General features: G+C 41.1%; 1 protein-coding gene across 5 annotated transcripts in view; it reads right to left on the minus strand.

Moving 5' to 3' along the window:
• The window catches only part of pkp4 (plakophilin 4), a 92,406-nt gene that overhangs the window by 33,628 nt on the left and 36,041 nt on the right, over positions 1-22,737 (minus strand). For all 5 annotated transcript variants that reach the window (XM_085434109.1, XM_085434110.1, XM_085434111.1 and 2 more), the window contains exons 3-4: positions 14,881-14,993; positions 8,239-8,273 (exon numbers count right to left, since the gene is read on the minus strand). In XM_085434109.1, coding sequence (XP_085290235.1) covers positions 8,239-8,273; positions 14,881-14,993 — 148 coding nt within the window. The remainder of the gene's footprint in view (positions 1-8,238; positions 8,274-14,880; positions 14,994-22,737) is intronic.

Consider the following 22,737-nt stretch of genomic DNA (forward strand, 5'->3'; position numbering starts at 1 on the left):
GTGTCAGTGCAATTTAATACGTGGATACTCGCTCACATTTTTGTGTATGTATTTTTAAGTTTGCAACAAAGATGAAAAGGCATTTATTAGCCAAAGACATCAAACAACTCAACAATCTGAATTCTGACAGTGACTCTTAGTCTGGTACACACACAGCATGTTGTTTAGGACATTTTGTACCAAGCGCTCACTCTGTCTGATAAATAATATGCCAAAAAGGCAAAATAGATGAGAAACTGGAATAGACACAGAGCGCAAGTGCAGAGCGAAACAGAAGCCTTTTTGATCTGTGTAGAAGATTACACACATAGTGAATCCATTTCGGATAGTTATTTTTTCCCCCACAACTACTGACTAAAGAGGAGAGCAGCGGCCACTTCTTACATTTAGGCCCCAGCAGTGAATTTCAAAACTTATTTTAGAGCTCAACATTTATCTCTACCGCTTGCCCTTGCTTTGCTAATCCCACTAGTAGATGTCTAAGCACTCTGCCCCCAATTTTTACATTTTCTTGTCTATTAACAATGCATTAGATAAGAATGTAGAATGTCTGTAAAGTGGGCAGCACCAAGCAGAACCCAAACAATCAACTCGTGTGTTTCCTATTTTCCCCAAACAATTTATTTCCCTGGATTTAAAGAGCATCTTTCTGGTTTGTGTCTCCAGCTAATTAATGTGCTGGAAAATGATGCAGAAACTGGATTTTCAGAGGAAAAGAAAGAGTGACACTGGGACGTCACATATGAGAAAAGTAGATTTTGACACCGAGGCTGAAAATCGATATGAGCACATACAGGATTAGAGCCCAGGTATTAAAGTGAAAAAAAAAAAAAAAAGTCGTATTACCAATCTACCAAGGATGCAAAAGGCAAGAAAGGGCCAAACAGTGGGGAAAAAAATAAAAATCAATGTTACAAATATTGAAACAGTATTTATTTCAGCACCCAATAATGATTTCGTTTTAGCTGGTTCCTTAGCTTTTGTTTTATTATTGAGACTACTGAGACTATTGAGGCTGTGTGTCCTTGTGTGTACCACTGGTCAATGCAGAGATAATGGAAAATGCTTGGTGTCCTCTGTGGGTGTCTTTTCTTGTATACTGCGGGGGCGATCGTGGCTCAAGAGTTGGGAGTTCGCCTTGTAATCGGGCAAGACACTTCACCCGTTGCCTACTGGTGGTGGTCAGAGGGCCCGGTGGCGCCAGTGTCCGGCAGCCTCGCCTCTGTCAGTGCGCCCCAGGGTGGCTGTGGCTACAATGTAGCTTACCATCACCAGTGTGTGAATGTGTGTGTGTGAATGAATGGATGACTGAATGTGTAAAGTGCTTTGGGGTTCTTAGGGACTCTTAAAGCACCATTTACCATTTACTGCGGGTCCGTACTTGTGAGGACTAAGGTGTTTTAAATGAAAACATAAGTGTTGCATGGACAACGTTGTAGTGGTCAACACTGGCTTGTTTGTAGCTGGTGACACAAATCCCCTTTGGGGTTGTGTTACAAAGGGTAACCGTGGCCACATACCTTCCGTAGCGGCTCCTTGTGGCAAGGGAGCAGCGAAAAGTAGCCAAGTGGGAATGTAGAATAATAATCTTCTAGGATTTGGCTCAGAGTGCCTCTTTTCCCCTTGAAAGCCTACTAGGAATAACCCTTGAAGCTCTTCTCTGAACTGAGTGGTTTCTGTCATATTGCAGGGTTAGTTATAGAACAAAATCCCAGATTTTCCATCAGAAGAGAGCGAGGTTGGTCTCTACCTATGAGCTGCCCATTGAAAGGAAAAAAAAAAAAAAGAAGAAACTACTCAAATGGTCATCAAATTCTTTATTGATTTATAATGAGGTGTCAAAACTCGTCATTAAGGGGAGAGGAGAGGTCATCGAATATCACATTTCAGTCAAAACCTGTTTTACCACTCCAATAAATACTTTATTTATGATATGGGCTACATTTTGCTGCACACAACAGTGTTTCATTTGTGTGCCAGAAACCCTCACGCCCACTTTCTATTTGGGTCAATGGGACAGTTATATGGTACTCCTGTGATTCTGTTTTCTAGGACCAGCAAAGCTCAAGTCTGTTGGCTTACAATGTTACATCACAGGTGACGAATTATGCATGTAGAGCCAACACCGAGGGAGCAGCAGCAGGTAAAATATAAAAATGCTCTCCTTTTAAATATTTTTATCTGAACGTTTTACCTCTTTCTGTAAATATAGCTAATTTATCCACCAGAAATAAACACACAAGCACATGTCTCGTGTGAACAAGCTTATTACAGCACTGGAATGATGTATGTACAAATGAATAAATAAATAATTAGAAGAGATATCACTCCACCCAGCAACATACTGCTATCAATCAGCAATATGTAAAATCTGGGAATTTTTCTCCCTTCTGACATCAAATAAGAAATGACTCTTGAAACCCTAATTGATAGAAATCTATTATAGTTATAGAAAACATCCATCCATGTACAGCCTTATATTTCTGTGTCTTCAAGGCATTGAGGAGGGGTGGAGTGTATTCAAGTGGACAGCTGGCCAGGTGCCTCTGTGATGATCTGACAATAACTGCTGGTTTCAAGCACTATTATTTCACTTTGCAGGGTGGTTGCATTTGCTGTTACATATCAGGCAGTGTCAAAGCTGTAGTGTTTGCCCATTTATTCTGTGATTTTATGCTGTAATAGCTTGTAAAACACACAGCACTGTATACTGATTTTTCCAAAACACATTAAAAATGTCACGGTTTGATATTGCACTTAAAGTTGTTTATTCCCAATTTTTTGATCATGTTTTTGTTGACCAGCTAGAGCTATCCCACGAGTCTTGGACAATACAGCGTACAGCCAGGACTGATCTCTACAGCGATCAGCAATAACTTTATGTCTTTTGAAGAACTTGGGACTATGTTAGGCATACCTTCAAAGCATTTTTTAAAAGTATCTTCAACTGTGAAATTTTATACTGGCTGGGCCGTCTAATGACATGAATCTTCCCTCTCAATCTACCTTAGAAGATTTCTTTATGACACAAATTATACACAAAGAATCATTTCACAAAGTAATGCATGGTGAACAGATCTGACCAATGATTTACCCGAGAAAGAAGAGTTATAAGGAAGTTATTCTGGTGAATCGTGAATCTGGTGGTCGGCATGAAGCTGGACACTCTGGTGACAGTGGCAGAGAAAAGGACATTAAAGAAACTGATGGACATTATGGACAATGCTAGGCATCCTCTGCACACGGCCATTAACAACCAGAAGAGTCTGTTCAGTGACAGGTTGCTTCTCCCAAAGACAAGAACTAACAGACTTAAAAACTCCTTTGTCCCACACGCCATCAGACTGTTTAACTCCTCTCTGGAGGGGAGAGGGAGGGGAAACAGGAGGACAAAGGAGGGGGGAACAACTAAGCTGTAGTGCCTCTTCACCTCACTGTGCAATACCTTTTGTGCAATACTTTTGTAAATAGTCAACAGTGCAATAGACCTCAATACTTGAAATGTGCAATTCACTTGTATTTTTATTTTTTATTCCTATTTATTCTATTTATCCCCTTCGTATATTTTATTTATATTGTCTCTGTATGTGTGTGTGTGTGTATATATATATATATATATATATATATATATATATATATATATAAAAACACCCAGCACGCCCCTGCGGGCGGTTTATCCTTCAAGCTCGGGTCCTCTACCAGAGACCTGGGAGCTTGAGGGTCCTGCGCAGTATCTTAGCTGTTCCCAGGACTGCGCTCTTCTGGACAGAGATCTCCGATGTTTTTCCCGGGATCTGCTGGAGCCACTCGCCTAGCTTGGGAGTCACCGCACCTAGTGCTCCGATTACCACGGGGACCACCGTTACCTTCACCCTCCACATCCTCTCGAGCTCTTCTCTGAGCCCTTGGTATTTCTCCAGCTTCTCGTGTTCCTTCTTCCTGATATTGCTGTCATTCGGAACCGCTACATCGATCACTACGGCCGTCTTCTTCTGTTTGTCTACCACCACTATGTCCGGTTGGTTAGCCACCACCATTTTGTCCGTCTGTATCTGGAAGTCCCACAGGATCTTAGCTCGGTCATTCTCCACCACCCTTGGGGGCATCTCCCATTTTGACCTCGGGACTTCTAGGTTATACTCGGCACAGATGTTCCTGTACACTATGCCGGCCACTTGGTTATGGCGTTCCATGTATGCCTTGCCTGCTAGCATCTTGCACCCTGCTGTTATGTGCTGGATAGTCTCTGGGGCATCTTTACACAGCCTGCACCTGGGGTCTTGCCTGGTGTGATAGACCCCAGCCTCTATGGATCTTGTACTCAGAGCTTGTTCTTGTGCTGCCATGATTAGTGCCTCTGTGCTGTCTTTCAGTCCAGCTTTGTCCAGCCACTGGTAGGATTTCTGGATATCAGCCACCTCCTCTATCTGCCGGTGGTACATACCGTGCAGGGGCCTGTCCTTCCATGATGGTTCCTCGTCTCCCTCCTCTTTCTTGGGTTTCTGCTGCCTGAGGTATTCACTGAGCACTCGGTCAGTTGGGGCCATCTTCCCAATGTATTCTTGGATGTTCCTTGTCTCATCCTGGACTGTGGTGCTGACACTCACCAGTCCCCGGCCCCCTTCCTTCCGCTTAGCGTACAGCCTCAGGGTGCTGGACTTGGGGTGAAACCCTCCATGCATGGTCAGGAGCTTTCTTGTCTTTATGTCAGTGGCTTCTATCTCCTCCTTTGGCCAGCTTATTACCCCAGCAGGGTACCTGATCACGGGCAGGGCGTATGTGTTGATGGCCCGGATCTTGTTCTTACCATTCAGCTGACTCCTCAGGACTTGCCTGACCCTCTGCAGGTACTTGGTGGTTGCAGCCTTTCTAGCGGCCTCTTCATGGTTCCCATTTGCCTGCGGGATCCCCAGGTACTTGTAACTGTCCTCTATGTCTGCAATGTTGCCTTCTGGTAGTTCAATCCCCTCAGTTCTGACTACCTTCCCTCTCTTTGTTACCATCCGACTACACTTCTCCAGTCCGAACGACATTCCAATGTCATTGCTGTATAGCCTGGTAGTGTGGATCAGTGAATCGATGTCTCGTTCACTCTTGGCATACAGCTTGATGTCATCCATGTACAGGAGGTGGCTGACAACTGCTCCGTTCCGTAGTCGGTATCCGTAGCCAGTCTTGTTAATGATCTCACTGAGGGGGTTCAGGCCTATGCAGAACAGCAGTGGGGACAGAGCATCTCCTTGGTAGATCCCGCACTTGATGGTAACTTGTGCTATGGGCTTGGAGTTGGCCTCTAGTGTTGTACGCCACATCCCCATTGAGTTCCTGATGAAGGCTCTTAGGGTCCCATTGATCTTGTACAATTCTAGGCAGCTGGATAGCGTAGTGGTTAAACTACACGCCTTTGGAACAGAGGATCGCAAGTTCGATTCCTGCCTGGGGCGTCTGTATCCAGTAAGGGTCCTAAGGCTAGACCCCCTATGCTAAGCAAGCCTACCGCAGACATGAGCGAGACAGATAAATATGAAGGCATGCCGGCTCGGACGTCGCCCGGATCAACAAGGTCCGCGTCAGGTGTTGAGGAACCAGGGCACCCTGACGAAAAGTGGGCTACTGGAACAAGAAGGCATCGGTGGGCAAGGGACGAAAACAGGGCATTGTTGGAATGCTACTACGCAAGTAACCCCGGCGGAAGGGGCTACATGAATAGGATGAGGGACCTATGGATTCTTCGATACCCAACATCCACAATGACGGCGAAACAACTAGTAGCTCAGTGTTCCAACATTCAAAAGAAGGGACTGCTCTCACAGCTAGAGATTGACGAGGTACAACACAAATGCTACGGCAAGGAGGAGTCAGGACGCCAGGTCAGGGGGGAGATATCATCACCCCCACCCGAGATTGGGTACATAGCCCCAAGTGCGATAGGAGAAGGATCGTTGAGTGCGAGAGGAACTGACCTGAAAAATAGGATCATGGCCAAGCTTGAAACCTGGATCCCCCGTAGCCGGTTACCAAGATTACGTGAAGTACCCTCAGAAGGTCTGCTAGATGATGTTAATGCAGCACTACGGGCAATACCTACAACCACGATATATATATATATATATATATATATATATATATATATATATATATATATATTCTGTAACTTCTGTCGGTGCTGTGCTTTTTTGGAAATCGAATTTCCCAGAGGAACCCACCCGAGGGATTAATAAAGTTCTATCTAATCTAATCTAATCTGAATCAGAAGTTTATTCGACAATAAATGTAATTGTCTGAATGGATCTCAGCTTCATTATATGTGGGAATGCATCCTGATACTCTTGTTCTTGGTAGAGAGTCTTGTATACATGTAATCAGATCACTGGTGAAGAGGTGCCTCTTCCTAATCCTGAATTATGCTTACTGAATATTTACCCAGATGGGTTTGTGATCTCTAAAATGCCAGGTCTTTACTCAGTTTCTGCTTTATGGAAACCGAACAGTTCACAGCTCCCTCACAGAAGAAAAACAACCTGTGCAATTTTACAATGACTTACAGGAACGACTTATCATTTTGCTTTGGGAAAGATAAGCTGCCTGACAAAAAAGTATGTTTTTCACAAAAAAAGCATTACAAGTTTTGAGGTATTAGGAACACTTTCTGAAGCTTACTGAAGAATAATATTTTAGCAGATGATCCCAAGTTTCCAATTTTCCACCTAAACAACAATAACAATCCAATCACTGTATGCTTATCACCTAGCTATACTCTACATATAAAAACTGCCTCTGCCTTTTATTTTCAAAACAATTTGGTCATTAAATGAAGTATTAAAAAGTCAAACATGATACTGACATGTTGAACTGCCAGCATGAAGACAAATGCATGTTTGATAAAGAGAAGGGATCGAAACACAAACAGACAGACGAAGCACAGAAAAAGGAGAAAGCTCCATTTCTGGGGTGCTTGCTCTCTTCTTGCAGATGTACGAGGTGCGACTGCACTGACTTTTCCTGAGGCTAAGACAGTTGTTTCTACAGTAACACTTCCCCTCCGATCTCTCAGTCGGTGGAGACGTACGATGGCTCACGAGGCCGATGAGCCTCAGAGAAAGCTGTGGCCCATTACACTCTGTGCCACACATTTTGAGTTTAAGTCATTTAGATTGGACAAAGTACATCACCGCATCTGACTATCATTTATCATCCACAACACAATGAGAAATCAATACAAAGAAAAACAATGGCAGCGATTAGTACCCGACTCAGTTGTAACCCTAATGAAATGCATTCAGCATGGAAATTGGGACTCGGGCAGAAAAAGAGAAACCCGTGTGATATTTATATTCCCTCTGCATATGTACAAGGCTAACCCCCCATAGGCTCTTTTGATGGGATCGAAAACAAAAGATTAATGACCACTGCAGAAAGTCAGTCTTCCACTATGCAATTAATAAGCCATGAAAGACATTAGTAAATTTAATCCATTATCTGTTGTCGCCTAAACATCCTTGAAAGATGCGGGCTAAACAAACAGACCAACGGGGTCTTGAGAGAAAGTCTTCTGCTACCTGCCAATGATGGCGTTTCATCTGAGTGGGCAGAAATTGCTTAAGTAACTATTAAAACAAGAACATGCCTGGGGCTGTCAATTGCGCGGTTGAAAACACTTGTATTAGCACAGATTATTGTGGAAATGTAAAACATGTCTGTACTGCACACCATGCACACACACAAACACACAAAATGTACATTTTATCAAGGCTAGATACATGCACAGCCCTTGCTTTGCAAATGGAGAATTGAAAAGCACTTAGCTTAGCCGATATAACTCACTAACACTGCATAAACTGCATGTTGTTCTCTCAGGTTCTAACAGGTCCAACAAGAAAATAATCAGTTTTAAATAGAAAATATTTTTACTAAATACTTTTAGTTTGAAACCTTCAGAGAGCTTATCTGAATAATCCATGTATTGTAGTATGAACGTTAACCACAGCAGTCAGTGCCCTTGAGAAAGTAGGTGAGCCTCGTGGCCCGTAATGTTTTAGCACTGCGGCATGTGTAATTATTAACTAATTATTGACTAATTTCAGGTCTGGGTACAGACTCAAATGGGGGAGTGTTTGCTTCAATTCTTGATTACTCCTGCAAATACGCCGATATAAAAGACACCAAATATAAATGTAAACGGACACAGCGTAAAATGAGAAATTATTTTATGAGCAGCAATAGCATTTCAGTAATTACCTGCAGTTCTCCAAGGTAGGGACTTCTCAGATGAGCTGTGGGGGAGAAAACAAGAAAAAACAAAAACAACAGATGAAAAGGTGAATATATGCACTACGAACCAGAGACACCACAGTGGAAGATATGAGTGACATCATCTGGATGAGACACCTTGGAGCCTCATCTACTTGTGCCTTTTACAACAAGATTAGAGATGGTAATCAGTGCTTTTGAGATAAAACAGCTAGAGGTTCAAAGGATGCTGCCAAAGTGGAGCTGTTTGCATCTCAGATGAAATCTAAATGAGTCAGCTAGCATTTTGTTTGCACACTGCCATAAAAAAGAAAAAAAATATATATATACACACATACATATACACACACATACATATACACACACATGCAGGACTGGCAGCTGTTTTTCCACATTCATTTCATTCATTTAGTAAATATGCTAAGTCAACGGCCGAAGGATGGAATATAACCTGAAGGGAGCTGAAGCAGCACAGACACATGAGAAACTCTCTCTGAGTAAATCAAAAAGTAATCACATTGTATATTCACACCCTCTGTCTTTAAGCTCAATGTCCTGACATGCTGACATAATCCTGACATGAATACCAGTATTTATTCCAGTGGAGCCTGTATCCCACAGAGGTAGTCACCCTCCAGAGAGTAATGCAGGGGAATAATGATCCAGCCAGAGAGAAATCACAGTTTGGGTCCATTATTTGGGAATAACACAGACCGTACCAAGCAACAAAATCAGAAAGAATCCAGTGACAGTGTGCAGTAATATAAATGGTCTTATACCAATCAACTGCACTGAGCGTTTTTGGCATGAAAGGCATGACACAAGCTTCTAGTACAGTTAGCTTTAGTAGTAAACCCATTTGTCCTAGATGCGTCTGATGTTTGTAGGCTTTACTGTATATAGGAGGCCTTAATTTTCCTAAATTTCAATTTGTTTTCTTTTCCAGGTAGATGACTGAAAGCCTTTTTTCAAAAAATTATTATAATATATTTTGTTTATCCCAAGACTTAAAACAAAGGCTACTCAGTTTTAACTACTTAACTCTATTTAAAGAAAGAGGCCAGTTACAGTTCAGTGCAAATCCTCGATCATGATAGTCCTAAATCCTAACCTAGAGTTCTTATTACAATGCTGAAACTACAACATGATCTGAAACAAACTGAAAGCTAAATTATAGCAGGTAATTTTTTGTTTTAGAAAGCTTCAAATAACCAAAGTGTGGTTACAAAGCTAACTAAAATGTAAGAGACAATTCAAATAACATTGTAGCGAATGGAATGGACTCAAATGAATACAGCTAAGAAGAAAGAGCAGTGTGGAACAGATGAGCAAGTTATCAGGTACTAAATAGGACTCTAAACTTATTATTTTAAGTATGTGTGAACATCAAATCACTGATCAAAGGTAAAAACCACTCACTCTCCTGTTCTAGAGTTAGTTATTACAAGAAACAGAGGCCAAGCAGGAGACCTCGGAGCAGTGCATCAACCCCGTTCTTTTTCAGATCTTCCATTTGCCAATCATTAATATCAAGCAAAGTGTTGCCGCTATTTCTTCCCAGTTAAGGTGACACTAAATGAGCTTTAAGAAGCACTTTCTTAGAATTTTAATGAGCATGCAGGCAATTAAAAAGAGGAAGTTGGGCGAGCTGAGCTTCACTGAAGCATGGGAGATAAAGCAGAAGAATGGCTACCGTAACGATTATGTTACGGTAGCCGTAACAGCTGCATGCTGACCGGCAGGCAGAGCGAAGGCGCTGCTAAGTGAGAGTAAAAGTGCCAATGGTGATACACAACAGGCCTAACTGTGACATGACACTTTATTTCCCATCAGTCCTTTTGGCCAATGAAAGGCTGGCTGGGTGTGGAGGTTGCATCATCTAGTTAAGTTTGCCAGAGGTGAAGTTTGATGGCCACCCCCTGTCTGCTTGTACAAATGAAGGTGGAGGCCAGCTCTGGAGGTGTCGCGAAATGTAATGACTCCAATCCGAACCCCTCAAGTGTGTTGTCACCTCTGCTGTTGTCCTGCTGTGCTATTGAGCCAATCAGTGTGACCTCAATGCTCGAGGCTAATCTCCATTCACTCGCAAATCCCGAGCCACAACCATATCATTCGTCTTCTTACTTGAAAGAAAAAAAAAAGAAAGGTGTGAAAAGCAATGTTGTATGTTTTCTTTATAGGGTCCTAGGTGGTTTCAGTCTCTCAGTCTGATGTGTTTATATTTACATGTACATATACAGGCTTTAAAACATCATGCATTAGTCTTATGTTAGCATAAGACTATCTACAGCAGTAGATTTCAGGTGAAGATGAGTTGTCGGGCATCCATGATGGTGGGGGGGAAAAGGCACCCAGTCAAAAGAAAATGCAAGAGACTGAAAACAAATCAGAAAAAAAGCCCTGCACACTTAACTCGCAGAAAATTGAATTTAATGCTTTTTCAAACAGACATCACAAAGCTCAACCAAAACACTGATTGTGATCTGCATGATGAGAGCAGGGCTGGATGATTAGAGGCAAATATTTAGGTGGGACTTTGCCAACAGACACTGGGAATAAATTAAGTTTAAATAATAAAACGCATCCTAAACTGCAGACTTGGCTGTTTGCTAATAACATTGTTTCAAACTTCATTCAAACTCAATTAACTTGTTCAGAGGGTCAGACTACGCTGGCTAAATTTTAAGAATGTGCCCATACCAGGCATTTCTGCTTCTATCCATGTACCTTGTCTCACATTCAAATACTCTTGCAACTCTTTCCTACTGGAATAAATGGAAGATGCAAATCCTGATGTTTGGTAACAGAAAAGAAGGAAAAGCGGGAGGAAGGCTGGATCAGTCCTGCAGACAGATACATATTTTGCTGACTTTAGTTACCATATTTATGTGAATTTGTATCTTTTGTATTTTGTTAACATTTAGGGTTGCATTTTCTCTCTGTGCCTACACTTGTTCCCTCTGGATGCTCCACTTTCTGCCCACAGACTAAGCCAGCATTCCTTTTACCTTAATACAAAGGAAGTTGGACACTGGAACTGGTAGTGATGTCATACCCAACTTGACCATAATTCAGTAGCAGTCAGAAAAAAAGGCTTTGTTTTCTCTCCATATCATGGTAAACAAATTTTGCCATCAGTAGCAATACTTGGGTATGAACACAATGTACAGGTTAACTAGTGACACATGCACAATAGTTTTACAGTCTTAAAACCATTTTTGTTGCAGCTGCCATCTCGAATTGCAAAATCGAGGTTGGTGTGGCTACTCAGACTTCACCGAGCGGAAAGCCTGACACCACTTCAAATGGAAGGCAGCAGAAAAACAAACTTTTGAGTTCGACTAGTAATTCTGAATTGTACATGGGTGTGAATGTGAATCTTTTGTTTGTGTTAGGCCTGTGATTGACTGGTAAACCACCCAAAGATGTACTTCTTGCTCAAATTTGGCTGGGATAGCCTCTAGCGCCAGATGCCCCTGCTTTATTTAAGCATTTTCTTTTTTTAATTGATGGATGTTCTGTTGTGCTTGGCTCAGGTATGGCAACAAAATGTTGAGACAAACATGTAGATAGCACTAACAAAATGCAGCTGATGGATCCAAGCAATCCAGGTGGTGCTTGCATTTTTTTAAGAGCACAGGCATGTCAACATAAAGAGATCTCTGACAGTTTGGTTCAGAGAGCATATCAACCCAAAGACACTGCATACTGAACAGTTTGCAACAAATGCATGTTCCATTACATGCACAACACAGAATATGCCGCTAAAAGATAAAATGAGTGAATGGAAGGCCAGTAAAATGTCATAATTTGTGGGCAAGAGAAGTGCAAACAGCAGCATTAGCAATGTGAAAAAAAGAAAGATTTCTAAAGCGGTAAAGAGGTATCCGAGTTGTATCTGAGGCAAGATAAGTAGGTGACTAATAGCTATGAAGACAGAAACAGCATACTACCATCGTAGCAAATACACGGAAAGCCTTAAGTCCCAAGCTGACAGTCCTAACAACCGAGGTATAGGGCAAGCCTCATTAAAATCAAACCACAGCAACAACCTGTGTCTGCCAATTCAGTCGAGTTTTTTCTTGTGATGCTTTTTAAGTGACATTTAGCCTACAACGAGACGACTGCATGTCCAACATTGCCTGGGATTTTGGTATTTGGCTCATTTAATCCACCAACTACTCTGAAAAACACTTTGTTTTGCAAGCCAAATGTCACTTATGGACCAGTGGATCAAGACAATGAGCTGAAAGCTACACAAAACAGATTTGGGTGATATTTTCATTGTGTCTAGCACACACAAGATTTGATATTTTAGGGAATAATTAGGTTGAGTAAACAAAGACTGCTCTGTCCTTAAGCTTTATTCCCAAAATTAATTTTGATATATGAATCATTTTATAAATATTCCCTTGTGTGGACGAATAAAGAACAACCATAGTGTGGTTGGACTCATTAAAACTGTGCTCCAAACAACATTTTTCTGAAAGAGGAAATTAAAGTAATTACTGGGGCTGTGTATAATTCAGAGAGCTGTTGTCCACACCTCTTTGGCAGCACTTAAAGCCGCTGTATATCTGCACCCCTCTAAAAAAGGGACAAAGGGGAAATGGACACTTACTGAGCAGTGCTGGTAGGTGAGTGCTTTTTAGAGTTATGCAGGCTAGAGTGCAAGAATGCACTATCTAAGGGCATAAGGCTTATTATCAGAAAGCCAGAAAAGTTCAGAGAGCCATTAAAGCTACTTTTGAAACAAAGTGTCATGTATCCAGATATATCCCAATTGTGTTACGGCCCATTTGAGAGTGAATGTAGCAACATGCCATCAGATTTTATATTCACTGACCACTTGTGAAGAAAATAGCTCGCCCCCCACTCATAAAAAGCACTATACAGAAGGATGTAGTATGTAAGAGATTTAAGCTATTAGATAAACATAGATAAGGGTAGGGTGGAACCTTACACTAGAGCTACAACTCCTGTCATCCTTACATGCCCATCTAGAGGGCATAGTATGGTGCAAGATGTTTAAGGAGAGGCAGCAGCAGCTCTGGTGTTTCATGCATGTAGATGTATCAGAAGCTTGAAGAACCACCTGTAGCAGCAATAATTAGAAGTAGTTGTTTCTTTTTGGTTATATGACGAAGATTAAAAAAAGTAAAAATACATGTGTTTACAGGAGTACAGTGCAACAAAAAGATGACTGTACCTTAGCTCTGACCACATGATCCAAACAACATAATGAGTAAATAGCACTTTTCTGTCATTTCTGATCACTCAGGCCACTTTGACACTATTCGTGCAGGACTTTTAGCATTTCTCCTCGGCACACACGCTCATTAGTTTGAATTTGGGGTTCAATGTGTTGCCTAAATACACACTTGTAGGAGCCGGGAATCTAACCACCGATCTTTCAAGTGCAAAGACAGTTTACATAATTTGTGATCTCATCATTATTTTTATAGTGGCACTCAGGAATCAAACCTTACAAAGAGACATAATGCTTAGGACTAAACCAGACAGAGTACAGCTCGGTTAACTGCAAGTAAAATACTCGTAGTATAGCAGTATGCCGTTTCAGTAAACCAGACATTCAAAGAAAATGAAAGACACAAATAACTCCCATCATAACTCACAAATTCTCTTACTCTCATTTCAGCTTAAGATACTAAAAGTGCAACTATAACAGGATTCATGTTTACGATGCATGAACTTTTACCATTGTCACGGAAACCTCGGTACAAATCAGTTTTGAAGTGCTTCATTTTTAGTTTTAATTTAAAAAAAAAAAACAACAACAAAAAAAACTCGCCATCAAAAACAGAACATTAAAAAACAAACAGTAATACAACTTTAATTATCAAGCGTTTACACCAATTATTGTTTCTCTCAAACAGGAATAATTTAGTCATAGTCCTGTGTTTGTGACAGTAACATTTACAGTTACGTTACGTGACAAAGCCCTAAAAACAATAATAAACATACTGTGCAAGTATTTTGGTTTGTGCATTTGCAACTGTTACTGCTCATTGCCTCTTTTGTTTCTGTCGCTGCAGAAGGTTTGTTGTTTACATATGACAGAAGAGGACCATGGATGCATTTTACAGCAGAAGACAATAAGACTGCTGTTAAAACTTCGTTGCAGCTGCCTTGTGAGGCTGTTGAGATATTTCAACGTTATATCGAGCCTTACAAATGAACCTGACATGTGTGAGCCATAGCAGACAGGACAGAATGTGCGGTCACTGAGGTGTGATGATCAGGCAACCTAGTGTCTTTGCTGATGAAGTGGGAACGCGCTCACAGAGCCAAGTCACTCACAGCAATGCGTCGCTGAGAAAACAACACCTCTCGATCATGCGTGCTCACACATATAAATGCATACATACATACGCATGCACATGCAAGGAGTGATTCTGTTCATCTCAGATTAAAGCACAAGACGGAGAAATATTTTAGATTCATAGTCCAATCACTGAGCATCATTGAGCATACTGGGATGCTCCATCACAATGCTATAATGCCATAAGGTTATACCACAGAGTATGGCCACTGCTGTGAAGGATAGAAAAGCCATGTGTTGGACTGTGGCTTCCTCCGTGTGTGTGTGTGTGTCTCTCTTCTCATTACCTGCTGCTACCAGCGCCTGGTGACTCAGCTCCGAGTCTGCATCTTTCCAGCTGATTGGCCACAATCTGCCTCTCCACTTCCAGCTCCCTGGTTAGCCGCTCAAACTGAAGCTCCTGCACATAAACACAATAAAGACAGTCGGGGGACCAAGGGTCAGAAATACATTCTCGCTCAAAAGAAATATGGACTTCGATTGGCAAATATGAAAAATATGAAGTCAATATGGGAGGGGAAAGTTAACAGTTGGCAGCCTGCTCCATGTCATTGTGGTTCATCACTGTGCATAGGTTAATGATGAGATTACAGAGATCTCCTTAGAGAGACGCAATCACGAATATTTCATTTTCCAAGCATTGAAGAGAACACACAATAGCTAGAAAACAAGCTGCTTCTTTCTTACTATAATGATAACAGCACGTGTATGCAAATAGTCCCATCTATTCCTTAACAGCTGAATTTTTACACACTGTAGGCAGTAAGTCCCAAACAGTTAATGCAACTATTTTATCAAACTCCTTACATGTCGACTGTTTTACTTGAAATCCTCTGTGATGATGTCAAGAGCCAAAATTAGAAATATTGTCCCCTGTCCAAAAACGTATGGAACAAACTGTATGTACTTGGAGCCTACACAGCAATGCAATTTTCCAAGCCCACACAGACAGACAAGCACCACTTCAATAGGTGATATTTGGCCTAGGTGACACTGTTCCTATGGGAGTTGAGGAGAAATCAGCATTTGACTAATTATCTAGCCTGAACAAGGCCATTGCTTGCACAGATCTCTAGCTCCAAGCACTGCATCATGACAGTCATAAGACACACACAAGGTCTTTGGTACAGACTAAATAACTGCACACATACACCCATTTGCATATTTTGGGTTGGGTTTTTTTTGGTTTTGTACTCACCACACTGCTAGGATAGCAGCAGAGCCTACACTTGCTTTTTTCTTCCAAGAGACCTCAGTTAACATAACTCAGTATATGAATAGGACAATCGTTCCCTCGCTATCCTTAAAAGCTTGTTGCAGTTTCTGCATACATGCGTACGCTAGAACCTCTTTGGGTCCGAATGACATCGACGAGGATCTTTGTGGACAATCCGTGTGTCTGCCAATTCTTTGTAACCACACAATGGACCAACAACTACGCCTTTCAGGTGAAACCGAAGCAGACTTCACTGAAATACAACAGGAATAACACTTGGCTTTGGGGTCCGCAATGTCCGTGTCCTTAGAGTGTAATCCTTTCCTTAGCCATTCCAGTAATGCGCACAACCACGGTCAGTTTTATTCGCAGCCAGCTAAATCTACACACGAACACATTACCTGCCTATCACCTCCTTTTGTGACCTGACTGAGGAAATTTAGTCAGTTTAAAGCACCAAGACCAGCCTACTTTTCACACCTACTCTGCGTGTTCCCTGGGGGTGAACTGAAACTTCCCTCTACATTGTAGACATGTTCTGCCCACCCCTCCCCCAAACTATTACTTTGTACTCTCCACTGCTCACCTCTTTCCTGAAATCTACCTCAGTTGCAGATATGTGAAGCTTGACTTCAGTGAGAGAGAGTAAGCGGGTAGGAAAGCTGTTATGTTCTACTTCCTTGTGGAACCCTTATTTGTAAAGCACTTCAAACACAACACAGTTGATCCAAAGTGCTTTCAAGGCTCACAAAAGAAGAAAAAATGGAAAAATGGAAAAGAAAATAATGGAGGTAAAAATGCAGACAGTAAAAGTATTAGCAGCAGTGATAGAGGCACATGGTTACACACAACACTAAGTTAAAAAAAAAGAAAAGAAATCCAGCTACAAAACCAGAGCTACTTATCTGAAGTCAAAGGCTGAGGGGTAAACAAAAAGTAAATGCATGATTTAGATTTTTAAAATATATACTGGCAGTTCTATAAACTAAACAATCATGTTTTGTCACTCATCTCTGATTAAATTTCACTTTGTCTGGTATTCATATTTTAAATTTGATTGGCTCTTGACTGTCATTGCTGAGACTCAAGTTGCAGATTAGATTGTGTCTTTTTATATTATATTAATCATTTATTTGCCTAGCACAGGCGGACTTTTGTAGGAAGACTCTCCAGGAACAAAACAAAAACAATCACGTCATCGTCTCCTCGTTACTGGTACAAGCATATGCCTACAAGCTTGCAGAGCGCACATACAGCAAAGCAGGACGGAAACAGGGTGGCCACAGCAACACTTTACTTAGAGGAAGAAATGAGCCATCAATCCTTTCTGTGACACATAACCCCTACTGAGAGATTTAGTCGCATGAAAATTGCCAATTTCAACCCTTCATCCCAACCAGTCACTCCCGTTTCCATTCTCAGTTTTCTTGTGACAGATGGAGCTAAGTGTAAGCAGTCAAAATACAAATATTGAAATGAATTCCTGAACTAGACATACGCAGATTGTCAACGGGTTTGATACATTCTGACACAACATTCATTTTAAGAAGTTAGCTGTTACAAAATAGCTACTGATAAAAAAAATAAAATGCACACAGAGCGCGAAGGTTACCAACAATACAGGCCGTTCTCTCATTCAAGCCCCAGGACTGAACACCATTCAGACCAACACGGCAAAACCAAAACTGGGGGTGGGTCCACTGCATGGGTCAACTCTCGTCAGTCACCCTCATCTCGACCATGGTTGAAAGAGGTTGGTACAGTACCCAGCACCGCAATCGAGAGGGAAAAAATTAATTAAACTAGCGTTTAAATGTCAAGTGGTTCACTGCAGATTGAACACGTGCTGCATCTGCAGTCTGGAGGTGGTATAAGTGATCACCAATGTGGCAGAGGGCTAGTTTATATAAGAAGAATTTTCAGAGGAAACAAGTAGTAAGAGTTAAGAGAAGGATACTGAATGCTAGTGACAACTGTGTGAGTCACAAGCAGAGAGAGAAAAAGGTGCAGTGATTCAAACAGAGCCCCATTCCTTCTGATACAAATCTTGAATTACTCTGGTGTGAGTATGGCACCTGTGCACAGGAAAGAGAACATAAGGTGACAGTGACATTTATAGGGGAGATAATTCATATGGACACACAAATATATTCATCAGCCACCTCGCTAAAACCCCACTGGACCACCTTTTGCTTTTAGAGCTGCCTTAATTCTTCACAGCATAGATTCAACAAGCTTTTGGAAACATTTCTCAAGAGATTTCAAGGAAATCCACATTGGCCTGATAGCTTCACACAGTTGCTGCTGATTTTTCGGTTGCACATCCATGATGCGAATCTCCTGTTTCACCACATCCCAAAAGTGCTCTGCTGGATTGAGATCTGGTGCCTGTGGAGGTCATTTGGGTATAGTGCCCATTATGGTACTGGAAGCAGCAATCAGTAGATGGGAACATTGTGGTCACAAAAAGATGGACAAAGCCAGAATATTCAGGTAGGCTGTGGCATTTAAACAATGCTCAGCTAGTACTAAAGGGCCCAAAATCTCCCACACATTTATGCACTCACCAGTAGTCTATACTCCAAATTCTGACACTATCATCTGAATATTGCAGTATAAATCGAGACTCATCAGGCAAGAAAACATTTTTCCAATTTGCTGTCCCAATTTTGGGCAACTTATAGCCTCAGTTTCCTCTTCTTAGCTGAAAGGAGCACCACCTGGTTTGATCATTTGCTGCAGTGGTGCATGCCCTTCAAGGTTTGATGTATTGTACGTTTATAGATCCTCATCAGCATATCTTGGTTGTAAAGAGTGTTAGAGTTAATTTGCCTTTCCCTTAGTTTGAAGCAGTTTGGTCATTTTCCTCAGCTGTGGCATCAAAAGCCATTTTCACCCAAAGAAATGATGCTGAGAAATCCCATTAGATCAGCAGTTTTGGACCAACCCAGCTAGCACCAATAACCACGCTATGTTTAAGGTCAATTAAATCACCTTTACTCTGCATTCTAATTAAACTTTATCAGGTCATTTTTTACCACATATACATGCCTAAATGAACCGTATTGTTACCATGTGATGATGTGGCAAATTAGATATTAAATACTGCTATTAAGCAGGTAAAAAAGGTCTACCTCATAAAGAGCATGGTGAGTCTGTATAAAACATCGAGGTGACAGGACCGTTCATATATTTAAAGCGCACACTCCCACTAGCAGTGATAGTCTGGGAGCATTGGGTCAAGGCCTGGCTTGATACAGTCAAATATAAATGAGACTAATACATAGACATATGTGCAATTTCATCCATGTATAAACCTAAACTACAAAACAATAATCTTGCATGGGTATAGCTTGAGTTATGAATGTTTTATGCTTCCTTTGGCAGATGCTTATGGATAAGACTCAAACATATGGTGAGAAACACGCACCAAACTGTTTTGTTTACTGCCTGAACGAAGAGTGATTTGAGAGATTTCCTGCTCCTGCAAATGTCACTCTTCTTGGCCCAGCAGTTCTATGCCTTCTTTCTCCTAAGCTCATAATCCAATTGTTTTATTTGGCAACGTGCGTCCTTCTCGAGTCCAGCAACTTCATCTCAGGCTGCAAAGTTTTTTATTATACATTGGCACGTGTAAGCAAAACAGACACAGTTGTGTCTTTTTAAATACTTCACAGAAACTGGCTGCTCTTTAATCCCACTGATGAATTGGTCTATGATCTTGATCAGGCACAGCACAGAGAGACATCTGCTGCAGCCATAAGGCTGTCACTATTGATATTCAGAGTTTCTCCCAGCCTAAAGGGATGTCAAATGCTGTCATTTTTCTGTAAAGCAAATTTACCTTGCCTTTAGGTATAAATAAAGTTACCTTACCTTACCTTACCTTACCTATAGTAGGTGGACACACTGCCTGCAAGCCCACCTCAACCCTGTTGTTTTCTTACTATGGAGAAGCATGGAGACAGTCCAAAGTTTCCAGCTTGGAGCTCTGTCTTCCAGGTATTTTCTCCTGTTTGACAACTTAATTTATGGTACTGAGTGAATCTCCGTAGAGCTTACGCCTATGCCGTGGGCGATGTCGTTGTTTGCATTCATGCTTTTGCGCTGTGATCTCTGCATTGCTCTGCTGTTATGAGTGAAACCGAGCTGATCGTGTTGAATTTGGATCTAATAAATCTTGAACAAAGCGTTACGTTTTTTCAGGGACGCGGCAAGAACTCAGAGCTGAGTCCATACACGACTGCCAGAGCTATGAAAATAAGAAAATCTGAATATGCCTGAGGCAGCACTGCTATTGCATTAGCAATGTGAGCAAGCTAGATACAATTGCAACCCATTACTTTTTGTTATTCTCTTTGTGCTAATCAATATACTGTGCTTACATGACATATTATTATAAATACACTTATCAGTGCTGTTAAGATCTGCTACACAGTGAATCAATGCAATGTTTCTAGGACACTGCACATCAGGTTACCATGCATGTTACAGTGTAGGTTACAGTGCTTTTCTTGCACACTGTTATGACTGTAGATAGATACGACAATCCAATGATCCAATAATCAATTCAAGACGGATATATAAATAGTCAGGCATTAAAACAACAAGGCATCATTCTTGTCATGCTGAGAGAATGGCCTCTCAGTTGGCACCAAGGATTGCTGCCATAAATGCCTCTTTATTATCACATCCTCAGGCTCTCCTTAGCAAAAAAGTGTTTTAGAGCTTTCATTTTCTTGCACACATTTCAATAGACTTTCCCCTATCCTGCACGAGTCATTAAGGCTATTATGAACATGACTTCAGTGCGTCTATAATTACCTTGTTATAACAAAGGGCTGTGTGCCAAAATGGGACCCATGGTCTGATGAAAAAAAAGGGACAAGGATCAGTCTCATAAGTGGGGCTCATATGAGCCAGAGAGAGCGAGGAAGAGAAAGAAAAATGAGAAAAGTCACTGCTCTGTGGAATTAATATATTTTCTTTTCACCCCAGTACAATAAGGCCAAGCACAGCAGTAATGACCATTAGAAACTTGTTAAGCTTAAACAAAGATTTTGGGCCCAGCCTAAGCTTCTATTGGTATCAAGTGGAAGGAGACGATAGGGACAACAGATGACCAATTTTCATGTGCCAACAGGGCCCTACAAGTAGGGCTGGGCCATATTATACCGTTCACGGTAATACCGGTATAATGTTAGGCAACGATAGGAAAATGAAATATCGCGATAGAATGGGAGTAAAACGCGCATGCGCAGTGCCTTTGTTTTCATACGCACATGGCCGATTGTTGAGTGAAACAGATGAACCAGAATTGGTTTGTAAAAATGGTGCAACTTCCGTGATGTGGAACTGGTTTGGCGTTTGTCCATCAGATACACAACAAAGCACATTTTTTTGCAGAACATGCAAGCAGCCGTTGTTATTGTCATATTTGTCGGACTAAGATGCTCTTAAATCTGGGAGTAATCTGGGTCCTAAACTCCGTATACTTCCGGTCAAACAACACTGCAGCATCACTTAGAGTTAAAAACTGTCTAAATTCTTTCATCTTTAATAAAACGATCAGCATTGCTGCTTTACCAGGTGTAACTATAAAGTTTAACTTCCAGGCATCCATGAAAACAGAAGTTATTACATTTAACGGAGTTAGAAGTTAGCAGGAAGCTAGCGGAAGTTAGCTCGCTAGTTTCGCTAGTTACCTAAGCATGATATAGCATGTTCTGACTGAGAGATTTCTGAAAAAAATCAAACGTACAGCTCTGCTATCACTTCCAACATAAATGAAGACAGGAAACTAAACAGCAGCGACGTTTGCAGGGTTACTGAAGTTGGGCTAGCTGGTATATAATGATGTGCTACGTGATCGCTAGCGACACAGCTATGTTAGCATAACATAAACAGTGAAGCTGGAGGACGAACACTAACACTTTTCCACTTATAAAAGTTAACGTGAAGGTTCCTGATGGTTAGAGACAAATGCAATCGCATGGCAGGATGCTGTAAACGGACCAAACTTCAGTCAGGAGAACAACTGAGATAATCCATCCACAATACGAGGTTAGTCATTAATATACTGCAGCAACAAGGGAATAGAGCAGCTGCCAGAGAATTCAGCATTAATGAATCAATGGTACAGAAGTGGAGGAAGCAAGAAGAATGAGTTTAATAAAGTTTGATTTATCTGACTGCTTTGTTTCGCTTAATGTGCCTTATAATCCCGTGCACCTTATGGTCCGAAAAATACGTACTGCACACTGCAGTTTAATGTTGCAAAGCACCTCTTTTTAACTTCAGTGGATATTATACATGGTTATGCTCAGGATATGTCAGCCCATTTCTACTGGAAATGCCTTTTGGTTAAACTTTCAGCAAGGAATTTGCATTTGCACTGTTACATTTTTATAAAGCTTTAATGTACATAAAAACCAGCTTCTTGTTTAAGTGAAAATAAATGGAAGGTTGTCTTTTTGCGCTAGTAATGTTGTGGAGTTGTATTTTGTCTCGCATCAATTATATCGTCAGTTATATCGTTACCGCAAATTTTCAAATATATATCGTGATAAATATTTTTGGCCATATCGCCCTGCTCTACCTACTAGTAGGGCTGCTCGATTATGGCAAAAATGATAATCACGATTATTTTCACTGAAATTGAGACCTACTATAGAACCAAGTCCACCAGAGCTTTTTTTTTTTTTTTTTTTTTTTTTTTTTACACATGCTGTAGTGCCATTTGTGGGAGCATTTCAAGTTGCTAAACATCAATACAACTGTTATAGCCCATATTTTAATAATATGTATGCATTAAGTCCATAGTAATTACATAAATTGCAAAAAAGTGCAATAAACTACAAAAAAAATTGAAAATCGCTTTTGTTTTGTTTACATATATTTCTACTTGGAGAAATTTAAGAGGCTTATC

The sequence above is a fragment of the Copadichromis virginalis genome, linkage group LG16 (assembly GCF_057382275.1).
Source record: "Copadichromis virginalis isolate Kocher_CV1m ecotype Utaka linkage group LG16, C_Virginalis_male_GT1.1, whole genome shotgun sequence".
In the NCBI taxonomy this organism is placed as follows: domain Eukaryota; kingdom Metazoa; phylum Chordata; class Actinopteri; order Cichliformes; family Cichlidae; genus Copadichromis; species Copadichromis virginalis.